Raw genomic sequence first — 23,962 nt, forward strand, 5'->3', positions numbered from 1 at the left:
GAAGGCAGCAAAACAATAAGAGTAATGAATAATCACATACTTAGCAAAACCATTAAGTTTAGAGCTGGAAATTTGTACAACAGTCTGGATTTTGCTGCAATTTAATTTCATAGATATTACCACTGAAAGGCAAATAAAACTGGAAAAGATGTATTCCCAGAAAATCTATTATCAGAAACCCTAAAAAATTATCATAAATTTCAGCATTTCTATTTTTTACACAAGACTCAGAGGAACACTGCCTGCCCTGTCTAGTTACAATGAAGATCTGCTGGGCAAATGAAGGTCACTCGAATTTTTTAAAACTTAAAACTTTGTCTTCTGCTCACTCACAGGGAAATACACCAAAACCATAACCAACTGTTCCTGGGTTTGACAATCGCAAAAGTTCTCTTTATGCTCCTCACTATTGACTCACAAACCACCACATCCCAAGGGACTGTGCCCTCTGAAATGAGGAGTGAGTAATCAGGAAAAAGATGTTTCCCCTCTTCAAAGTAATCACTAAAGCATTCATCCTTTCAAAACTTCCAAGCTACTATTTGTTTGGGTTGTAAATCTCACAGCAACAATATTGACAATGCTACTGTAAACACTGTACAATGTAAATGAAATTGTCTAAAACACAGACCAGGTCGTGGAGACTTCTTCCAATATGGCACAGGGTGAGCTGGTCTCATTTCATCTCTCTGGGAACACAGTAACAGCAAAGCCCAGAAAGAACAGTTCGATTATTACACCTATCTCAAAATAAAAGACTTATACTCTTCTACAGCTTGGAAAGGGACTTATTAAAATTCATTCAAGAGACCTTTGGAAAGAGTTGATACTATGAAAGAAGCCAACAGTTTCAGAGAACAAATATTTTAGTATGCATCTGAAAAATTACTCACCAGCTCTGACTGCCATTTTGTTTACTGCTGTGGAAAGCTGCAAAATGTAGTTGTAATAAAGCAGACATTGAAGAGATGTATTAAAACACCTTCTTATTGATGGATATATTCTTATATTTGGCTCAATGAGCTGATTTGCTACTCTAAACAATAAACATCACTTTACAATAAAATAAAATTATTTATTTATCAAGAAGAAACCATGGGGTGTGATTATTAAGTAATGCACTGCTCACCAATTAAGAAGTATTTCTGCATTATTGGAATTACTACACATGGGTAGTTTACAGTATTTCTTTATCTTTTCAACATTTTACTCTTCAAATACCAAATCCCAATAATCCAAATACTGCTGGCAAATTGGAAAGCAGAGGACAACTCTCCGCTTACCACAGTCAGGTAAAAAAAATAGTTTCATGTAAGCAGAATGTCTTGTCCTTAGGAGTCTAACATCATCACATGCCTCTTAGACCACACAAACCATAAACGTCTTTGAGCTCCAAACTACCATTAGATAGTTTTTATTGAACTCTCAGTCAATACTAAACTGGTTAGCTGGCAAGTTCATAATCACCAGAGGTAATATTCACAGTTCAGGAGATGGGGTCAAGCAAGAGCTGGGTGTGCATGCGTGATTTCCTACTTTCATGATAAAAAGTGACAATGTTCAAAATACCCAATACTGATATTTTAAAAAGGAATCCTCTCAGCCAGAAGAGTATTTGGCTTCACACCACTTGAACCATAACAGGATTTTTGGTCATAAATAAAATGTTGGATATAATTCAGTGCTCGATACCAGTGACTTTTATTAACCATTATCACGTTCAATAACCCTCTCCAACCTGTGCTCTGAGAAGTGCCAATTCTCACATTCACATGGAAAATCAAGAAGGAAAAATGACAACCACATGAAGATGGTTACAGGGAATGGCTGAAACTCAATAACAACTAGAGCTGGCTGGCTACACAGCCAAGGTGTGAAGAGCTGGTCAGAGAACATCCTCATGGATAGGTTCTTCCTACCAATAAATAAAATACCGAGAGAACGCTCAACACTTTACCTGGAGAAGCACATCCTTCACAGCCCAAAGCCGCATGAACGCGACGTGGTGCACATCAGCCTCCATGGGGAGCAGCCCTTACGTTTTGGGTGGCCCCAGCTTCCTACTCAGGGTTCTTTGCCACTCCCCAGCTCCTGCCTCCTCTGGAGTCCATCACTTCTGCAAAGTGCAGCTTCTGTCACCATGAGCTCATTCCTCTTCACAGAATCACCAGTTCACCGCATCAGTCATGGTGGAAGGGATCCTAGCGGGTCATCTGGTCCAACCACCCAGCTCTAGGGTCATCCTAGAGCACGTGGCATGGGATTGCATCCAGACCGCTCTTGAATATGTCCGGACTCGGGTCACTCACGGCCGGGCTCCTGTGGGAGAAGCTCCTCGGGCTCTGCAGTGATGCGGCGAAGGCCGCTGGTCATCGAAGGCGCAGCTCGGCTCACCCGGCATCACCTTCACACGTTCCCCATCTCTCAGGTAAGCACCGAGGGGACACCAGCGGCCATAGGGCGGCATTTTTCCTCCAAGAAACGACACGGACGGCTCTAAAGAGGCGATGGCCGATGGCTGCGCGTCGCCGCGCATCCCCCAGCCGCTTCCAAACTCCGGCCACCGCCTCCACGTGAAGAGCAGGTGGCGGGACGCCGCTGGCTTTCATATCCCCGAGCGGGCTGGCAAACCTGCAAAATGGCTGGGGGACGGCGGGAGAAGCATCGCCGTGCCCGGCGGGGAGCGCGGGCGAGAGGTGTCCCCGAGCCCCGCCGCGCTGGCCGGGCCGCCGCTCCCCGGGCGCTCCCGCCGGCTCGGCTCCCTCGGCGATGGCCATGGGCGGCGGGGCGGCCACGCGGCGCCGGGGGGGGCGGAAGGTGCCAGCAGGGCCGCCCGAGGCCCCGCGCCCGCCTCTCCCCGTGGTGACCTTGGGCGGGCGGCGCGGCCCTCCCCGCCGAGCGCCCGCTCCGGCACCCACCCCTCCCGCCCGCCCCTCTATTTCTTTCTTTTTTTTTTTTTTTTAATTATTATTTTTTTATTTATTTATTTTGGCCGCGGAAAGAGTTTGAGGCGGGGGGGGGCGGAGGGAGGAGGAGGGAGAGGAGGCCGCCGTCAGAGCGGCCCGGGGACTTTCCCGGAGGGAGGGCGCGGGGGGGACCCGTCCCAGTCCCGGTCCCCGCCCGGGGCGGGAGGCGGCGGCGGCGGGCGGGGTGTGAGGGGAGGGCGGGGGGCGCCGGCCCCGCCGCCGCGGGGGAGACGCGGCTCCCGGCGCTGTGCGCCCGAGCTGCTGCTGCTGCTGGTTACGCCAGCCCCGCCGCCTGCCTCTCCGCTCTCCTCGCCTCTGATTCTGCGCACAGCCAGCCCCAAAGCCTGTCATTCTGCAAAACACAGTTTACTCAACAGAGAGAGCGAGTGGGGGAGCGGGAGAGGTGGAGAGAGGGAGACGGCGCGGAGGAGCCCAGTCCCGCACCCCAGCATGGCTTCGGGGGACCTTTACGAGGTACCGGGGGCCGCGGGGCGGGCGGGCGGCGGGGGGGCGCCGGCCGGGCGCCGCCGAGGGCAGCGGAGGCGCGTTCGGAGCCGCTCCGCCGAGCCCTCGTAGTTGCCGAAGAGCGGAGGAAATCGCCGAGGGAAGGGCTGGGGTGGGGGGAAAAGGGCTGGCGTGTGTGCCCGGGGGGGGCAGGGAGGGATGGAGCGGCTCCCCTCCCTTCCCGCTGCCTCTCTCTTTCTCTTTCTCTCTCTACTTTCCATCGGGCTTGATCTTAGCAGGCCTTACAAGAGGGAAGGAGGAAGGAGTGAAGGAGAGCGAGAGTTAGCGGTAGGATGGGGAGGCGATCGCGGTGTGATGAGCCCGGAGAGTGGAGAAAGTCCAGGTAAAGTCATAGGCGCTCTGGACGTGCTGAATGTGCAGATTAGTGCGAAAAAATGCGCCTTAGCGCTGCCGGGAGGCGCAGGGATGGAGGCGGCTCTGCGCCCGCTGTGCAAAGTGCAGGAGCCGGCGCCAGGTTGCTTCACCTCCTGCCCGGGGTGCTGCGGGGGTGGCGGGGGCGGCGGCCGGGCCGGGCCCCGGCTCCCCGCGGGCCGCAAAGTTTGGCGGGGGCCCCGCTCCGGGCGGTCCGGGGTGCGAGGTGGGGCGGGCGGCGGCCCCCGGCCCCGCAGCCCGGCGTGCGCTGCCCCCCGGCCGCGGCGGCGGCGACAGCGGCGGGGCAGCATCGGGCGACGGCCGCCGGGTCGGGGGCAGGCAGGGAAAAAGGAACCGGCGGGCAGTGGGCGAGACCCAGCCGAATTTTGACCTCTGGCACCCAGTTCCAATGCCCCAACTGAGAACGAGTCTAGCCACTCTTGCCACGCCAGAGAAGAAGAAGGGAGAAAGCTGAAATGAAAAATAAGACAGACTGGACATGGGTGTTTGAAATACCCAGTTCTAGTAAGTGGAAACAGGGTGGAAGTGTTAAAAACACCGAACATGACTGGATGTCTTACTCTTCTTGGTCTGGAGCACCTCCTCATGCTCCACGTTTCCTGGTGAAATGGCCGTTTGCATTGAGGTTCTCTGGAGTGCACAGTTTAAGAGCTAGGACAGAAAACATCACCTTCCAGTTGGAGCTGTGTGCCAGTGATAGGTACTGCTCAAGCATGGGGGTGTGCTTGGGTGTGGAACTGCTGCTCTGGTTGGTTGGACATGGCTGGATTTATTCTCCGTTTGATGATCAGCTGTAGGGTCTTAAGTGCAAGTGCAGGATCTGACAGGTTTCACATAGACAGTTTTAACTTTATCATTGTCTTTCAAAGTCTTTAGCAGAGGTCACAGCTGAGGGATGACATTGCTCTATTATGATGGTATTTTACCGTGTGTGACACAAACCTCCTCTGAAGTGAACAGCACTTAAACTCTCCTACGTGGTGTTAAATTATCGGAAGTACATGATGATCTGAATAGTGTCATTGACCTCCCCCCTCCCCCATTTTGCAGTATCTGTCATTTAACTTAGTAATTTTAAGTATATTGTATGTCAGCTGTATTGCTGTTGTGGCTCCAGAATAGCCAGTGGGAGTTCTGTGAAGAACAACTTTGACCCAGAAAAGTTAGCGATACAATTTTAGGATTAGTAGTTTCTGGGATGCATAGAAGACCTTTGCCTGGTGTTGTCTGAGTTGTCTTTAGACGTTTAGATTAGTTCTAGAAAGAAATAAAGCTAGTATGTCTTAGGCTAATGGTAGCCTTGCTGGTTTAGTTCTGACTCATCGTTAAAAAACTTTGCTGTTTTATGATCCTTGTGTTGTAAGATGATGACGTTTGGTAGCTGGATGTGGGCAGTGTCACCGTGTGACATCCAAGTGAGGTTGCTCGAGTGGTCACCTGGTGTGTTCTGTGAGGGAGCAGACCAACCGCCCAGTTTGCAGGCAGTGTTAGGCCCAGTCTCTTTGCAGGCATTTTTATGGAGGAATGAATTTTTGGTACTGTGGTTCAAAGCCTCTGAATCACTTCCTTTCTTTGTTACTCCACTTGAAATACTTTTGCTTATCATTGTACAATATGGAAGAATTGTCTCCACCAGAACAGGTAGGTGGAAGAAGTGTGGCTGTTCCTTTTTTGTTGTGTGAGGTGTTTGGAAAATGACCTCAACTGGTCATAGTGTAAAATCTTCATCTACATGTTGGACATGTGGCAGGGCTTCAGTTATCAATCCATTTGCATTTTTCATCTTCATTGGGAAGTTCTCCATGACAGAGGTCAGAAGAAATGTCTAGAAAGCTGAAGAGTTTGTATGTCTAATAGGTAGCAACTGTGTAGATGGTAGTGGCTTCATTTAAAAGATGACTCCGTTTTGCCTCCTTTCTTTTTCCCCTTCCCAAAAAGTAGCTGCATCCAGGGGATTTATTAGAAAGAAGTTCTTAGGGCTTGGATGTCCCACACCAGTTTGCAAGTGAGATGAAGTTCTTTGTGCAGCAGTCCAAGTTCTTAAACAAGTAAAACATTATGCGGATCACAAGATAACCATTAAACAGTTTCAGGATTTTACCTTGAAATAATTTGGGACTGTGGGTGTAAATAAACAATTTGGATCTTACGGTGACATTCCAAAGGTATAATGCACTCCTGATTCCCCTTTCACTCGTTAGTAATATCCAAATCCTTCAAGGATTCTTGCTGAACTTCATCAAGTAAGACCAATAATTAACTCTGCAATTGGAGAATGTAATACTCGCTCAAAAAAGATTTTTAAAGCCAGTCATGACATAGAAGCCCTGATAAAGCACATGCAAAAAGTGCAGTGTGTATATTGCCTGTATGAACTCATCATATTTTGGTGGTACCCAAGAAACTTTTATAAAATTTGAAGTTTTGGAAATAGATGTGCATATTTATCCTGTCAGTTCTTTCATTTTCTACTGTCATGTCACTTTAAAAGGCTTTTCAACCTTTTAAACTTAAATATAAATTCAATTACAGCCTTTATATTGAAGCAAAATAAGATCACAGACAAAATAACCTCAGTGTTTGGTTAGGTAGGTGCCTTTTCCCAGTTAGAAATGGCTTTTAATCATCTGTAATGCATCCTATTACATTTAGGTTAGGAGTGTCAAACAGGCACCGATTTATTCTAGAAGCAAAAGAGCACCCATTAGGAGTTCTGTGTTTCCTGGTGGTCAGTTCTAGACCTGTGTGGCAGAACCAAGACACTTCACAGTTAATGATAATTATCCCATTATATGGTAAAATATAGGTGTTGGTTTTGATGTTTTTAAGTACATTTTTTTTCCTTTACCAGTAAAGAATGTTGTATGTGTTTTAGTGTAATTCTCAGGCTATATGAAATACGGGTTTGGCTTTGCTTGACTTTCATGTGCTTATGATTTCAAGCTTTTATGAGTGGGTGAAAGTGTCATGGAACATTCCTTTTTTTTTTTCCTTGCTTTTCCTCTTAAGAGGTAACCTGTTAAATACTAAAGACCTATGGTGCATGTTTCCTTAGAAATAATAATCTGAAAATAGAGGACTGACAAAAAGGGTCTTCAGAGTAGCCTTCAGTAAGGCTGCCCTGGTTTGCCTCGTGTTTTACAATACACTGTTGGATGCACTGACAGGAAATACTCGTTAATTTCGACAACAGACAGAAAGGGAAATGTATTTACTTTTAAATACAAACTTTGTTGATTTCACATTAAAGTTTTCAGCAGCTTGAAGTAACATTTTTCATTTTCATGTACAGTTCCATATATATTACCTGAACCCAGACAGTTATCTCACAGACTCTGCTATTTTAAGTCTGTGAGATGGCTGTAGAGGGCAAAAGAAATCCTAACTTTTTTTTTCCAAGCCCGGAGCATCCTTTTTACTGCAATAATAAACCTCCTTTGCTGATGAATATGTGAACCAGTTATCAGTGTGACAGAGATGCTATTTAAACACATCTCAATGCTTTTTTTAATTTAATATTTTGGGGGAGTGGTATGCAATGAACACCATTAGACTTTCAGGGGTGATGAAGTTGAAATCTAAAGTGGTAATTTACCATTGTGTCAGATTGTATTACACCTTTGATAAGTGATCTAAAGATTACAGCCAGTTCTCTGGAGGGGACTTAACATGTACGCATTTCTGGATCACAATAATAAAACCAGTCTTTAAAGCTCAATAGTTATTGCATTAAAGGGAAGAAGTGACATTTTTAGAAATGGCATCTTCTCACTGAAGTGATGCAATGTCCGTGGCTAGGAGCATGTCCACCACAGTGACACATTTCAATTCAATCTTAGTTTGTTTAATCAGCAGTGTAAGAATGAGCTGCAGTTTTTTTCAGCTCACATGATCCACTAGAAAGATAACATACTTCCAGATAATTGCAACATTTCCCATTTATACCTGCACTCAGGTACCAGCAAAGTCAAAACTTGAAGATAATAATGGCACTGTTTGGGCTGCTGAATCCCTATGACATGTGGAGACATGCAGATGGGAGAGAACAGGGTTGAACTTTTGGATGCAAGGTTTGGCTTGAGATGCAGAGTTTAGAAAATCATCTTAGCTTTACAAGGAAATGTAAGTTTTTGAGTGTTGTGCTTTCCATCTTGCATCTCTTTCAATGGAGTAATTTTTTATCAGAGATACATACTTAAACCTGCTTATTGAACTGAAAAGCAGCAATCTATTTTCTAATTATTTCACATGTGTATTTTGTAAGACAGAGCTGACTTGGAAGAAGATGGTGTATTTTAGTAAAGGTTATTATTTCTGAAATCAACCTCTGTATTGATAAAACTGCTCTGTGGTGAAGGAATAGGACTGACTTCACAAGCAGGAAACAGTGCCTTGAAGTGGGATTTGTGGAATATAGAACAGTTAAGCACCTACTCCTGTACACTGGCAAACTGGATACAGTGCTGATTTCAGTAATACTGAGCTGGCACTCACAAGCTCTAAGATTTGGTTGTCTGTAAGTAACGCCTTTTCAATTTTTTTAGTGGAAAAGCTTTACTAACAACTATTTTGAAGAATCAGCTATTTATCAATACATTATCACTGATCTGTTCTCAAAATCAGTGTTTAGAAGACAACTGTCCTCAAAATCAAGTAACCTTCAAGCAGTATTAACTTCAGTAGGTAGAAATCCAGAAGTTTTGTTGCCTAATGAAAGTTTTCAGGACTCTGTTCCAAATGCGGTGTGATTTACAGTGCAGACTGTATTCCTCAATCCTAAATTGGGCAATCAACTAAGGTATAAATTGAGGTATAAAGACAGTAAGAAAGAGTTAACCAGAGGTCCCCTCTGCCCACATCATGGACTTCTCTAAATTAAAGTTACTCAGCAAGGTTCAAAAGCAGACCTGGATAACTCTGGCAATATTCATTGTCTTACTAAGAAATTCCAGTTTAGAGTTGCATATGGAACATTTGCAATGCCCATGACTGTCTTTTTTACCTACATCATCACTGTTACCACAAGCCAAACTTCCTCATTACACTGTAAACTGCTGAGCATATTTTGGGACATCCAAAACCATTTGATTTCTTGTTACAATCTTGATAAAGTGTTTTATCTGGCTCAAGTGTAGCTTGCTTCAAGGTACAAGTCTTAAGTGTGCTGCTGCCTGGGAGGGACACTGAAATGCACCCTTGTCACTCTTAAAAGCATGAACATTTGAAGAGAAGGTACCACCAAAGCCACTGAACTGAACTGACTTCCTTCCCTTCAGTACCCAGGTTCAGTGGCCATAACTATCCAAAGATTAAAATTGCATTATTTTTTGTAATACTTCCTGAATGACAAATACAGTGCTTTATTTTGGGCTGGTCATTGATTGAATATTAAAATCCAGCAATAAACTCACTGCTTAGTAATTGCTTCTGAAAGTTAAAATATTTTGAGAGAGACAGCTCAAATAATGGTAAAATTTAAATGTGGTCTAATATTGAAGGAAATGGGCTGATTATTTTTTTTTAAATCAATGGAGTGATTGTGATGGCCAGCTATGTTGTAAATAGCATTTCTTTGTCCATTCATTTGAATTCTAGCATTAGTACAGTTTCTTGGCTCTGTACATTTTCATCAGTGCAATCCCTTTTTGTTGTTCCTTCTTATCCATATATTTTTCAGATCATTTTTGCAGCACATTTTATGGCACTGTCATCCTGACACTGGCAAAAAAAATTATTAAATAGTTAACAGTTTCTTCCATTCAAACTATTAGAATAATATCATTAAAGTCAAATGTTTGTAATGTACATTTATGCAAATACAAGTGTTTTGGTTTTGACAGAAAGAAATTCATCCTTTCTGCCTGTGAATTACAGTGTCACACTTTTTGTTTACTATTAAAACTTTAAATTGGTAATATTGCAACACTAAAAGGAAATACACTTCAGTCTGTTTTATTCTATCACACAGAGCAAATGTAGATTATAGTACTATTTCAATACTATCTCATTACGAGTCCTGATATAAAATATTGCTGCAAATCTGTTAGGTCTCTAAAGCCTTTCACAAGAAATTGATATGATTGACCTGTGTAGAAAAGAATGATTCTTCTTATGCCTCACCAAAAAGAGGAATGAGCCTGACTCTTGCAAAATGGTAAAAGGTAGTATGAGCAGGAGACTACAAACAGAATACTGAAACAAAACCATCATTTGAAACATCTGTCAGAAAGACACTTCTGTCTGAAAACAGCAGTTCCCCTACTTGGGCTTTCTCAGATGTCTCACAGAACAACCACAAAATTTGCACCCCATTCCTTCAGAGGAGCAAACCAGAAACAATGAGGATATTCTCTTCCTTCAGGTTCTTCAATGCACTTATTTAGATTTTGTTGGGGTTTGGTGAAATCATCTTATATTAATCACTTATATGTGCTCATAACAAATGGATTAAGAAGGAATACGAGGGACTACACAGAGCTAAGTCTGAGAGCCATTGCATGCAGATTAGTAGCACCTGTCAAAAGAAATAGAATTAGCAGAGACATGAACATGTCTTGGTTTGGACAAGAGGTAACATTTTTATATGACATCTCACACATCCTAGGGTAGGTATTTAGAGAAGAATGACTTTGGATGGTGTAAAGGGTTCTTCAAGAAACCTTTTTGTAAGATCCCACAGGAGCAGCTGGTAACAAACTAAACTATGGTCCAGAAGGTTTGGTCATCTCTTAGACCACCTGGTTTACAGAGAGGTGTCTATGAATAGAGGTTTCAAACACTGGTATTGAGACCTGTGTTGTATAACAGATCCATCAATTGCTTGAAAATAATCACATTTACTCCTAATAATTTATAGATTATTATTATTATTATTATAATTGTCAAGACAAAAGTTGGCAGTGAAGAGCTGAATGACAGCAACTGAAATTCAGTGCATACAAATGCAAGTTAATGATCAAAGGAAAAATAATCCAGACTATGCATGCATAAAAATGAGCCCTGAAGAAGATGTTACTATTCTGGTGAAATCTTGGAATCATTGTGGAAGGTTTCTGGGTGTGTCCACATTAGTATGTTAATTTGTTAGTATTTTACTTTGGATCACGTGCATGCTTTTGAAGTGAATCTCCCTGTGATGCCCAGATACCACACCTCTGCTTGCATCACAGCACTGTCTTGGAGAGCAATGACCACACTCCCTTCCAATGAAACTAAACCAGAAAATGTGTTTCAGCTCCTCATGGGTGTCCAGTCCATAGGACCAGACTTCTGGCAAACAGAAGTTTACATGTTATTAAAAAAGCAATTAAGAATGAAAGAGAAAACTATCATCCTTATGTCCCTGGGGAACATGGTGCTTCCACCTCTGCAGTAGTGCACCCACTGCCAGGAGACAAAGAAGTGATGCAGAGAAGGGACATCAGGGTGTTGCAGGGGTGGAGTGGCTGTCAGTGAAATGACACCTTATGAAAACTTTCTGGCTGGGTAAAGAAGTGATAGAATGGTATAGAAAAGACAGATGGGGGATATTCCGTTAAGTCAGAGATGAATGCTGTTTCTCATTGCACAAGAAAAAATATGCAAGCAATGGAAATAATTAGGCGAGTGATGGAGACAAGGGAAGTACTTTACAGTATTTAAATCTTGGGAGTCTTTGACATGGGATGTTGTGGAAATCAAAATTGTAAATGGTTTCAAAGAATGGTAAAACAGGTTCTTGGCAGATTGATCCCTTTATACTTTTCAGCACAAACCAATCTTTAAACTGCTAATCATGAGAAGCTGTGAGGGCAGAGCAAGGGCAGCACTTACTCTATAGATGCTGTTTCCTAAGCATCCAATACTAATTTCTGTTTGAATATACAACACGTTGAGCTAAGTGGACCTTTAGTCTGACCTCATATAGCAGTTCTTAGTTTTGTACTTACTACAGTCATTAAACAAACATAGTTATTGACTAAGGGTTTGATATGGTCTGCAGAGATCACAAACACATTTGCCTTAGAAGTTATATCCCAGTATTCTAATTCCTAAACCTTCTGAATTAATATCTTTGCAAAGCAAAGGACAAAACAGAATAGTGGGTTTGGTTTCTGCTTTAGAGCCCTCACAGTCTAGATTTAGAATCATAGAATCATTAAGTTTGGAAAAGTCTTCGGAGACCATTGAGTCCAGCCATTAACCCAGCACCACCATTTTCACCACTAAGTCGTGACCCCAAGTGCCACATCCACCTGCCTTTTGAACACTCTAAGAATGGTGATTCCACCACTGCCCAGGGCAGCCTATTTCAGACTCCTAACAAGATGCAGTGTGTGGTAGAAGAAAACAAAAGGCTAGGAGAAGAGAGGAGGTGATAAAGTAACATTGAATCAAACTCCTGTAATAAAAATGAAGTTTTGGCTCCTTGTTGTATCTCTGCTTAATAACTGGGGCTAAGGGGTTAAAGATAAACTAGAAAACTTTCCAGTAAATGCATGGCATGAGGCAAATGATTGAGTCAATGTTACTGGAAAGTTATATTAATGGAATAATATGTTTTTGATGGAACAAAACAAGGTTCCTCCTATGAGAGAAGCATTTCAGCATCTAAAAGGGTTGATCACACAAAGTGTTTTGGTGATTAATGTAAGGGAGGAATGGCAGACTGCAGTGCAAATGGGAATGCATGAATTTAGGGTGACACAGCACAGGAAGACCTTCATTGATGAGAAGTGACTGAATTTATCTACATGAGCAGAGGAAGTAGCAAACTTTTAGGTTCAGCAATGGTGCAACATAGCAGCAAAGTTTCAAATTAAATAGGAATGTGACTCGTATATTAAAAGCTATACGGGGAGGAGGAGGGAAACTTTAGATCCCAAATTAAGTACCAGGAATTAGATGGAAAACTACATTTATGTTCAAAAATGACTTCACGTGATTTCAGGGGAAATAACCTGAAAGTTCATGAAGGAATGATAAATACTGGCTGAGAAGGGTCAAGAACTTTGTGATTTGTCTGCAGTAACTGGAAGCAAGAGTTTGTAATAGAGTCCAGGTGCATAAACTCAAGCTTTCCACAATCTGAAAATTGGGAAAGTTGATAAAAAACTTGCGCTATTGTGTTCAGTAAATATTAGCACTGATTCATCATTTTCTACTGTGCTCACAAGTCAGAACCAATGTACTGTGCTACAACAGTCAGAAAAGGACATGGTAGAGATGATGAAGAGCATGACAGTGTTGTCTTCATGTGGTCACTATTACAGACCTTATGCTGCTGTTTGCTGCAGATTAATACATGGTGGTATGCAGTGTTTGTAAAGTCAGCAAAATACATCATGGTATGGAAACAGTGATAAAAGTAACAGGAAACTGAAAGAAGCAATGAAAAAAAATTATTTCTGGGTGTGTGTTTTTGTGTGTGGTTTTTAGGGTATTTTGTTTGTTTCATTTTTTACAGTGAAAATGCAAAATGACTGCTTTTCTGTCTTTGTGTGTAAAAACAGTGTGAGACAGGCAATTAAATAGACAGGCAGTTCAGGTAGCAAAATTCAATAAGACTGGATGTTCCTCTAACTTACCTTTATGGTCTGTTAATGTCTTATGTGCAGTAGAAGCCCTAATCTGTGCATTGGTGATACACAGGAGGTGTAGCAGAAACACCAGAGAAAGTTGTGCTTGATAATCTGTTTTTACATATACCAATGAAATAGCTTTTCTTTCCCCCTACACACACAGAAACCCTCATGTTTCTTGAGAAAAGGATGAGGCCCTTGGCCAGCTTTTATGGCCTTCCCAATGCTGCATTTATTTGCCTCTTGGTGTCAAGAACGGTGATTGTCAATTAACTGTGGGAAATGTGGGTCTCTCAGAGGAAGATATTTGAGTGCTGAGCAACACCTTCAGAGCCCACATGATTTGGATCAGCTCCTTCCTCTACTTTTTGCTGGTGTAGGACCTTCTGCAGCATTCTGCACACAATAGTGATGTGTTAGTGCTTTTAGGGAAGCTGAAGTGTAAATACACCATCAGAATACACAGCAAGCAGGCTGCCTGGGTGGCCTGATGGAACTCAGGAGCATCAGAGAGCTGTGCTCCTCCCCTGTCCTCACTCAGCATTTGGAGGCCATTGGAAGGAGACTTTTCACCAGCAGCAAATGATTTCCATTGCCTTTCCCATGCACTTGCATCAGATAATGGTTTAAAGCAGGAGTGCCACAGTGGCCTTGTCATCTCTCCCTGCTGACTAAGGGATCAAGATAATAAAAATTACAAGCTCCAAGGGAGACGCCCCTTTTTTTTCATTGTATATGTCCCAAGCTTTGCATTATTATTCTCATCAATCTTTTGTTACACTGAGAATGTGCTTTCTTTGAAGAGCAGCATGGCTCAACATGTGGACCACCAGTTGTAGTTCATAATCTCCTATGAGCTGCCTCTTGCTGCCTCAGGAAGCATTAAAAAATTGCCAGAATTGATGTAAGACTGTTCTTTCTCCCAGCTGAATAGCACCTCCCCAGCTTTGTCATGGGCACCACAAAGGATGACAGATCTTTTTCCTGCATTGTTTGACCATCCTGTGCTTTGGCTTTCTGACATGACATCACTTTCAGTATTTCTCGTGAGTGCCTCTCGGAAGCGTATCAGGTATTGCAGTGGCACAGGGTGACCACTTACTGACAAGCTGCTGTGGGCTGTGATTCAAATTGTTCTGCAATTGTGCTGCTGTTAGTTTTTGTGCTCCATCCACTCATGTCAAACACCAGTGACAACCTGCTCTGTTTAGAAGAAAGGCAGGTCTCCTTTTAACATGAACTGAACCTTCTATTTGTACCATGAATGATGCAATTTCTTCCCCTGCTATTAACTGCTTTTCTTGTAGCCTGTTTAGTTTACAGGGAAAAAAAAAAGTCTTGCTTACTGATCAATAAGAGATTGAGTTTACATACAGTTTTTATTTTGGATATGCAGTTTGCATTGCTGGTATATCTTAGCTTTCACAACCCTTGATTTTCTACAGTCCATTTCAGGATATGTGTCCAAAGGACTGTTGACAAACCAAAGACAATATTCTTTTAAGTTTTTTTATCCCCAAGCCACAAGGCAAAATTCCTTTAGTTAACTGAAATAAATTCTGCTTGTATGTAACGCTTTTCTAAGATGTCCAGTTTCCCTTATTAATTCTAGGATTTTGTGGAGCTCAGAACAGCTTTAACAGAACTTTTCCCAAACATCTTTCTTACTTCATGTCCATCTGCCATTACTCCTGTTACCACCAAAAGGCAGCCATCCCACGATAACAAGCATCTTAAAAGTTGCAGTGTAATGGCAGTTGATCTTTCCAAGAGCTGGGTTAGACACCAAGGATGTTGTTTAGTACTGAGAAATCACCAAGTTATATTTTGGATGTACATGTAAATACATACACTTTCTCAGGCATTGAGGGGATATCTGGGGATTGCCTACAGATATTTAGTAGTTGATACATCACTTATTCAAGATTTGGAAAGTACTTGAGAAGTAAGCCTCAGGGTTAGCAGAGGAGCTGTGTGATAAGCCTTAGATCTCACAGAAGAACTGATAGCAAGACCTACCTTTTCATTCCCCCTCTGATTATACGGTGGTGCAGTACGGCTTTGCAGACACACATACAGCCTAACTGAGGGAGGCAGAGGATGAACCAAGGCTGGTTTACAGCAAGCTTTGAGGTTTTTTTTTCTTTTGAAGTGACTAGTCTGTAGCTCCATTTCTGAGAAGGTTACTTGAACCTGTGACTCAAACAGAGACATCTCTGAACGGGGTAAACCGGTGGCTGCAGCACTTGTGGGACAGAAACTGCTGAGTGCTCAGAACACGTCCCCTCTGCAAACATGGTGGCAGCTGCTTTCGATCTGTGGCTTCTCACTGCTATTGTGTGAGGGAATCACACTCTGAGTTTCAGGAGCCACAACAGAGAGTAAGTAAAGCTGTGGCTCATCTAGGACTGGGTGTTATTTTAATGAGCTCAATAAATCCTATGTTGGACTGAAACTTTCTTTGGAGTTCTCAGTCCTGCAAAGCAGCGCTGTCAGTCTGACCTTTGAGCCTTGTACACTGCAGAGCTCTGAAAAACTGCACCACTTCTACGCTGCACCAATTTCAGCAACATCAGCAACCCCAGTGGAAGTAGCTCACCCACTTTAGCAGCTGTTCTCATCATCAAGTTGATCAGACATTGTACTGCAAAGGGTTTCCACTGGCACAGCTCACGGAAGTCCTCACTGAAGTCCAGGAGGTCCACACTCACTTAGAAACAAAATTATTTGCTTTGTGAAAGAAGTACAGAAGATAAGGAGTTGGGATTTTGTTACCCAAACTCATCACATGACTACAGCTGAACAGTTCATGAAAATGTTATTATTGTTCTTGTAAAGCATGAATGGCAAGGATTCATTCCATGTATGGACACTGACCTTCAAAGGGAAAAATTCATTGCAGCAGCATTTATCTCACTTTTGGCAAAGCTGGGATGAACTAATATATTTTTTTTAAAGTACTATCACAGCTGTTTTCTGGCTACGGTACAATTTCATCAATGGATGTGTATTGTAAGTTATCTATCCTTGGACAGTCTACTTTGGAACAGTCAATCTAAAAAATTGCATTTATAAAATTATTTCAGTGAAGTTAATACCAAATGCTGAGAAATATGGTAGCTATACCAAGAAAATTAAAAGCCCTTGGGCTAAATATTTTTATAAAAGTAATTTAAAAACAGAACTTCAACCAACTAAGTTGACCTTGGTTGTTACAGTACTGGAGAGCTTCAGTTTTGCAAAGCTATAAGTATGACACTGTTTGAATTACTTACCAGAATCTGCCCATGGTGTAAGGTTATGACTTCTACTAATAAAAAATCTGCAGCTTTTGATTGAGATGATTAGGGAAATGTCCAACGTGCTATTGAAAAGGTTTTCAGGTATCTAAACCCAAAAGATATGTGAGGGTTTGGCCCTTAAGTGAAAATATTCACAATTTTCCAGAACATTCCTGGAACAAAAGGTTGTGTCTGTCTTCCAGGAAAAGGGTGGCATCCTTTTCCAACAGCAGGATTGCTGCATCTTTCCTTATGGTAGATCTGTGCTGCTCATTTTTGTGTGAGTGTAGCACAGACAAGCAGTAAATCTCCCGTGTGGCATATGGATAAGGCAGTCACTTCACCAGCAGGGATGTACAATTTGGGCAATACACACAGCCATTTCAAGATCATTCCTAGCCCCAAACCACTTGTTCTATTCTGAAGGCTCTGTAAGGAACTCCTCCACTCAGCCCTGCTCCACTGCTCTTCCCATCCCTTCCCTTTGTGCTGCCAGTGGCATTTCCCTGGATGTTGCTAGCCTTGTCTTTGGGACGTCCCCTGGCAGCCCTACTATGCCCCTGCCCATCTCCAGCTGCCTGGCATCCCACTGCCTCTCTCTGCTGCCTCCACACACAGGAAAGCCTGGAGGATAAGACAGGCTGTCCACAGCTGACTCCACAGAGAACTTGGCCTCAAAACTAAACTCGGGGTGTATTTTTGAACATCATGTAGGCTACAAAAGTGCTGCAAGGACAGGAAAGTGTTGTTGATGTACTCCCTCTGTCTCCCTCACACTTGGCTTCACTGGACCAGGGTGCTCCTGTGCCACTAATGCAAACACTCACTGAATTCACCCCGTGGAGTTCCCTGATGATGCAGAACTGGGTTATTTCAGTGGAAATTGATTCACTAGTCATGAATTTCATTTGAGAAAATCATGTAATTTTTGGTTCACTGTCTTCTCTAAAGTGACAGCAGCTCTTTTACATACCCCAACAGGCTCAGCAAACTATTTAGTCAGTTTGAGATTGAGAACAAAATGCTGTTACGTCTTCATTTCCCAAATGCAGCTGATGGTGAATCACTTGTGCCTAGTGAATGGTCTGTCAGGTCAGCAAAACCAACCCCTTTCTTATTGTTGGGCAGATACATCCAAAATACAGTTATTCTTTGGATAAAAAATGTGAATCTATTTTACTATGGTAAAAATATATGAGACACTAACTCAAATTATTTAACTCCTTACACTCTATTAATGTTTAGTGTGTCTACTTTCAGAAGCACTCCTAGAGTGTTCTGTTTCAATTTGTTTAATTGGTATTTTTGCATTCATGCCATAGGATTTTTAATAACCAAAACAGTGAAAAAAAATTCTAAGGTAAATTGTTAATTTTTTATAGGTGTGCATCTTTCATAGATGACTTCTTTTTAAGCTTTTGCACTTAGGTACAATTATGACTCTAAATGAATCCAAATACATATTTAGCACTTGAACTTTTTGCAAACAAACAAGGCTGTTTTCCTGTTTCCAGCAGGATACAGATCTGTGCAGATGTAAAGCAGTTTGTAGACAGATGTGGGTAAATATATAGTTGTTTGCAGTGATCCAGTATAGCACAGTGAAAATGTCTCTTTGGCCATGTGACTGAGCACATGGGTACAGATTTAAGACAATAAGTAATAAACTTATTTTATACCATAAATAAAACTGGGGCATAGAACTGAGCACATCTTCCTTGCATTTAATTTTTCCATTTTGGTTAGTCAAAGTTGTGCCGTTTTAAGAGGAGGTGCATTGTTTTTCTAAGCAATAAAACTAAGGAAAGAAGTTACTTACATTGATCTGGTGAATGCAGTTATTGTAGTCCCACACTTCATAAAATGCTCTCTCCCAATAATATACAAAATAACATGAATTTGAACTTTAAACACAAGTAATGAACCCTAACATCTAGGATGAAGTTTCAGAATATGACTCTAAAGCAGCTACAAAATTTTAGACAGAGCTGTCACATTAGCTCCCAAATTTTACAAAATGTAGAGAAACACTGAGACCATCTGTTCAGTAAGTTACAAACCACTTAGCAGGATTTAATGTTTGGAAAATTAAATTAACTAAGAGATATAAAGAGTGCCAGTGGCTGGAAGTTTACCCTTCAAAATTAGAGTTGAGACACACTTTTTAACATTAAGGTTATAGCATTCTTTTTCTGGGACTTTGATTCACTACCAGCAATGGTGTACTTTCTGTGAATCACTTCGAATTAAGACATGATGACTTTGTAATATTGTGGTTTAAGTAAATCAGAATTTGGGACCTCATGCAGAACATGGATGAAGAACATTCCTGTGCAACCCAGGATGGGTTCAGTGGGTATAATTGTCCCTTTTGGCATTCAAATCTGCAACTGTGAGCCTGTAAGAAATGTCATGACACACAAATAAGCAAATTTGGGCCCTCATACTGAAAAGGAACATGGGTTTCTCTTAACAGAGTGGCTCTGGGACTTCTTTGGTGCCCTGGTATGCAAAACTTGTTCTAGATCTGTACTTGAGTTTTAATCTGTGTTTCTTTGGGTTTTTTGTGTTATCAAGACATTATATCCCCAAAGGTTTATAGTCACAGAATAAACATTTGTTAGAAAATGAAAACTTTGGTGACATTGAAAAAAAAAAAAAAACTTGTGATACCATAAAGCATTTATTCTAGAAGGCCACTATTATTTTCATAGTTTTGTGGTTTTCATTTTATACTATACACTAAACACCTAAAATGCTAGAAACCTCAAGCTCAAATATGCAGAGTTTGCCTCACCATTATTTCTAGAACATTTGATGAACAGGATATTATTACCTTTTTATGTTAAACAGTGGTTAATCTATAGTTTGAAGAAAGGCATGGTGGCCAACTGTTGGAGAATGTGTTCTGGTGTGTGAATAAACTAAAGGGCAGATCACTCTAATGGAGCAAAAACTCCAGATATTTTATGCTGTTTCAAATAACAAGTCATTTCAGACTCTAATTCGTTAGAATTACACTTTTTTTTTACTGTATACACAGTGTATTTAGATTATCACTGGATGCCCTTCATTGAACAATGCCCACAATTACTTACATAATTAGATTTAATGTTGCTGACATTGGAGTCTGTGACTAGATGGGCACTAGAAAAAGAAAGAACCATGTCTTGGGGATGGTTTATTATCCCATATAATTTTTGGGGTTTTTGATCTGTTTGTGTTCGGAGTGGCAGCTGTCCCTGCCCCAGCTCTGGGGCTATCGATCACGATGTTTGGGAGCCAAAATGTGGTTTCCAGAGGGAGATGGAGATGGGATGGGAGGCAGCCCTTGCAATTCAGCACGTTCTGTTCATTGGGATATACGCAGCCGGTATCTCTGACCAGGGATCCTGCTGTTTCTGTGGGTTTTGCTTGCTTCTTTTTGGTTTGGCTTTTTTTTTTTTTGCTTCGGCACTGTGACTTGCCAGCTTGGCTTCTTTTGCTGCTCTTCTGTTGGGAAGCCCAGTGCCAGTGCGTGCCCGCCAGCACAGGGAACACCCTCGTTTCCCGCTGAGCGCTGTCCCCACATTCCTCACAGCCCGGACCCAGGGGCAGCCAGCGCCGGTGAGGAATCCCAGCAAGTCTCTGTCTCAGCCGTGTTTGGGAGCCAGGCTGCTGCTGCCCAGTCCCCACCATGCCTCCACAGCTGCTCCGGGTCTATGCTACACTGGAGCTGTCTGGGAGGTGCCATGGTCCACCTACAGCTGCAGGGCTTCTGCTGCCTCTTGCTTGCTGCCCCAGGTTGAGCCTGCCCTGCCGTTCGGGCTTGCTGCTCCTGAGGTTTCCTGCTACAGCTCCTTTCGCTGTGCAGAGGGGGCACCGGGCTCGGCTGCCCCGGTGGGTTTGTTAAGGAAGGCCCTTCTCCATCCCACGCCATTACGGTGCAGAGAAAGGCAGCCGGCCTCCTGCCACAGCGCCCCCTGCAGCCGCGGGGGAATCATCGCAGCCCCTGCCCGGCCGGGAGCCAGCACCGCCCCTGCTGGCTGTGCCCGGAACTGCAGCCAAGGGGAAAGTGCCTGCGGCCGAGAGAGGCCGTGGTTGGGTTTCTGGGGGGTAAGGTTCCACAATTCAATATTTATTCAATTTTTTTTTATTTTTTTTTTTTTACAAACCTGATTTTTTCGCTTTCACCCCCTGGTATCCATTTCTCTCATTGACAGAAGGAAAGGGAGCTATTGAAGCCCTTTTCTCCTTAGAGGAAATGCTCATTCCAGGGCACTTTCTCCTGAAATTTCTTTTGAAACTGAGACAAACTAAAATCATAAAATGCAGATTCTGGGGTAAAGAGAGCCTGAAAAATATCATTGTTCCTTAAAGATCTGACTTTTTAATCCTATATTTTTTAAGACAATTTTAAAAAATTTGAGGCCAGATAGATCTTTTTATTGAAGATAAATTGCGCTTCTGACCCTTACAAAAAACTTGAAGTGGCTTATTGATTAACTTGGACAGGACTGTCCATTTTGACATATATAGTATTGTGAAGGGTTTAAAAAATGAGAAAGTACATTACCAAACAACTGAAAGTAGAAAGATTTCAGATATTCAGATTATCTTGAATAAAAATTTGATATTCTGTGGCCATCAGAGGAATTTACTAAACACCTCACAGTGCTCATCTGAGTAAGGAACATTTCCAGCAAAGTGTAGGAGATGTACAGGTGATTCAGACACTTTTTTCTTACTGTTACCTTCGGAAGACTCTTTCCAGCCATTTAGAAAGAAACTGGAAACTATTCCATCCATTTTTCCCCAGTGTCATTAAACCAGTATTTATCCTTAACACGTGTCATAAAATATCTGTGATTCCCTCTAGAAGTAATTCACAGGTGCAAACTTTTCTTTTAAAACCTGCACTAACTATTTATGATTGTTGCATTAATGGAATCAGCAAGGCAAGAACTGTAAAGATCCTGGAGCATACGGTGCTGCCTTTGCCTGCACTGCACAGTCCATGTGACATTCAGCAGCCAAGGGCAAGGTCTTTTCCAGAATGACACCAAATTTTTGCAGAGCAAAACTAACATCTCTGTCTTTGGGGCACACTAGGCAATCATTAGCACTTTTCTGACAGACACTCTGTACAAGATTTTGTGATTAACATATTCTGACCATTTCATTTCAAGAACCAGTCAAACGTTACAGCACGCTACGTATTAAAGGAAAGCGCTCACTGCTCTAAGCTCCACCTGTAATGCTGCTAAATAACAGTAATGAGCATTAGTATCCATGTAGTAGGATAGGTTTACATGGTGCTTTGTAACTATGAAAATAACATTTCAGAGTGGTAATTGGGGAAATATATACTCTCTAGGGAAATCTTCTGATTATCCAAAAACAAACTTGGTTTGTTTACGTCCTTCTTGCATGACCACAAAAGTTTCTTGTTTCCTTGGAATTAAAATTTAAAAAGTGAACATGTGCACATCATCTAGAAATCTTCAAAACACGAAATACTTTCTCATTATCTAGAAGGCAAGATTACTTATTCTGGATACCTTACATTAGTTATTAGCCCTAAAAATATTCCAGAAGGGTGAAGTTTATGTTCCTTCATTGGACTACAGCATATAAGCACATACAATACATTATAAGCATTATGAAAGGCAAACTTTTCCCAGTATTTATCAGTATTTCTGCTAAGGTACTAAGAATATAGCACCTCTCCATTGTGGGTGTTACTGTTTATTTCTGTGATATTCTTTCTATGTATGCCTTTGTACACAACTGCTTTTTGGAGAGAAACAACGGCTGAAGTGTGATCAGAAATTCCATATGTTATTCCAGACCCATATAATCCAGATGTAGTCTTTTTCCCACGTATTCATCTTGCGAGTTTCTTACCCTTCCCAAGCATGCCAGGAACCTTTTGGTCTTATCAGGCCATTATATTGCATATTCTGCTCCCAAACTGTGAGGTGCAAGCAGCAAGTACCAATACAAAATGCACATACACAGCACAAGTTAATCTTGGGATTTTTTCCCTTTTTGTTTTTTTTTCACTACGCTTCAAAACAGATGTGCTTCACCAAAATTTTCATTTTGTACACTGCTCTGCATACTAATTATTTCAATGCACCTTTCCCGTTTTCCACACCAGGTCTGAAATTACTTCACAGAGTGGGTGTTCTTTTTGAATATGAGGCACATAAAAACAAAGAGAACAGTTGAGATGGTGACAGGGAGTAGAAACACAAACTCTGACCTTGAAGCCCCATGTAAGCATCCTATCCTGCAGAACACTCTATTACTACTTCAGCACAAACCTCCAGGACAGGTACAGGAAACACGAGTATATTTTGATTCACATCTTTCCTCTTAGCTTTGTGGTAAAGGTTTGGCAACTTATTCCTCTTATCCCTGCCTTTAATTCCATCATAATGAACAAAAAGCAAATATACAGCTGTTGCCATGGAGCATGTTGTATGTTCACACCCCAGCTTAGCACATTCCTTCTTCTGCTTATACCATGAATACTGAATGTTCATTTAAACACTGAAAAGACACTGAGGAATGACTTCACAATGTATCTCACTATTAAAAAACATCAATTTAATGACTAAGAAAATCTTTTCAACCTCATAAGCAGCTGACCTAGGTCTTCAAACCCATCTTTTTGTACAGCTCAAAGAGTGGATGGCTTTTGCTGTATGACTGAAGGCGAACAAACCCTAATGGTACCAGGTCAAAGAAAGTTGGAAGCTCAAAGCTTCTTGTGGAAAGCTCACTTCCAGCTGCCTGGTGAATCTAAACTCAGATTAATTGAGTCAATTCACACACACACACACACTTCCATAGATTGCACAGAACTTGGTTTTCCAAATGGAGATGCTTTTCTAAGTGAAAAAGAATGAATAAAGAATTAGTAAATATTTTAGGCAAAATGTATTACAGAATCATATAATAATGCAGGTTGGAAGGGACTTCTGGAGATCATCTGATGCAACCCCTTGCTTAAGGCAGCACCAACTTAATTAATTTGCCCAGGGTCCCGCTCAGTCAAGTTCTGAATATCTCTAAGAGTGGATATTCCAGTGGATATTCCACAGCCTCTAGGGACATCTGTCCCAGTATTTGACCACATGTATGGTTTGTGCTAGGCATGACAGTGAGGACAGCAGAAGATTATTACTGACTCATTAGAATCAAATTAATTAACTGTCCAATTTGTAAGAGTCCTAGAAGTTAAAAGTTCCTTTTGTAAGCTCATAAACCA

The 23,962-nt window shown here is 42.0% G+C and overlaps 1 protein-coding gene across 1 annotated transcript in view; it reads left to right on the forward strand.

Annotated features, from left to right (window-relative positions):
• The first annotated feature begins 2,492 nt into the window (after window positions 1-2,492).
• The window catches only part of CDYL2 (chromodomain Y like 2), a 60,465-nt gene continuing 38,995 nt past the window's right edge, over window positions 2,493-23,962 (forward strand). Inside the window, exon 1 of the mRNA XM_068203085.1 lies at window positions 2,493-3,440. Within this exon, the coding sequence (XP_068059186.1) occupies window positions 2,508-3,440 (933 nt within the window). The 5' untranslated portion in view covers window positions 2,493-2,507. The remainder of the gene's footprint in view (window positions 3,441-23,962) is intronic.

This window comes from Anomalospiza imberbis, chromosome 12 (genome assembly GCF_031753505.1).
Source record: "Anomalospiza imberbis isolate Cuckoo-Finch-1a 21T00152 chromosome 12, ASM3175350v1, whole genome shotgun sequence".
Taxonomy (NCBI): domain Eukaryota; kingdom Metazoa; phylum Chordata; class Aves; order Passeriformes; family Viduidae; genus Anomalospiza; species Anomalospiza imberbis.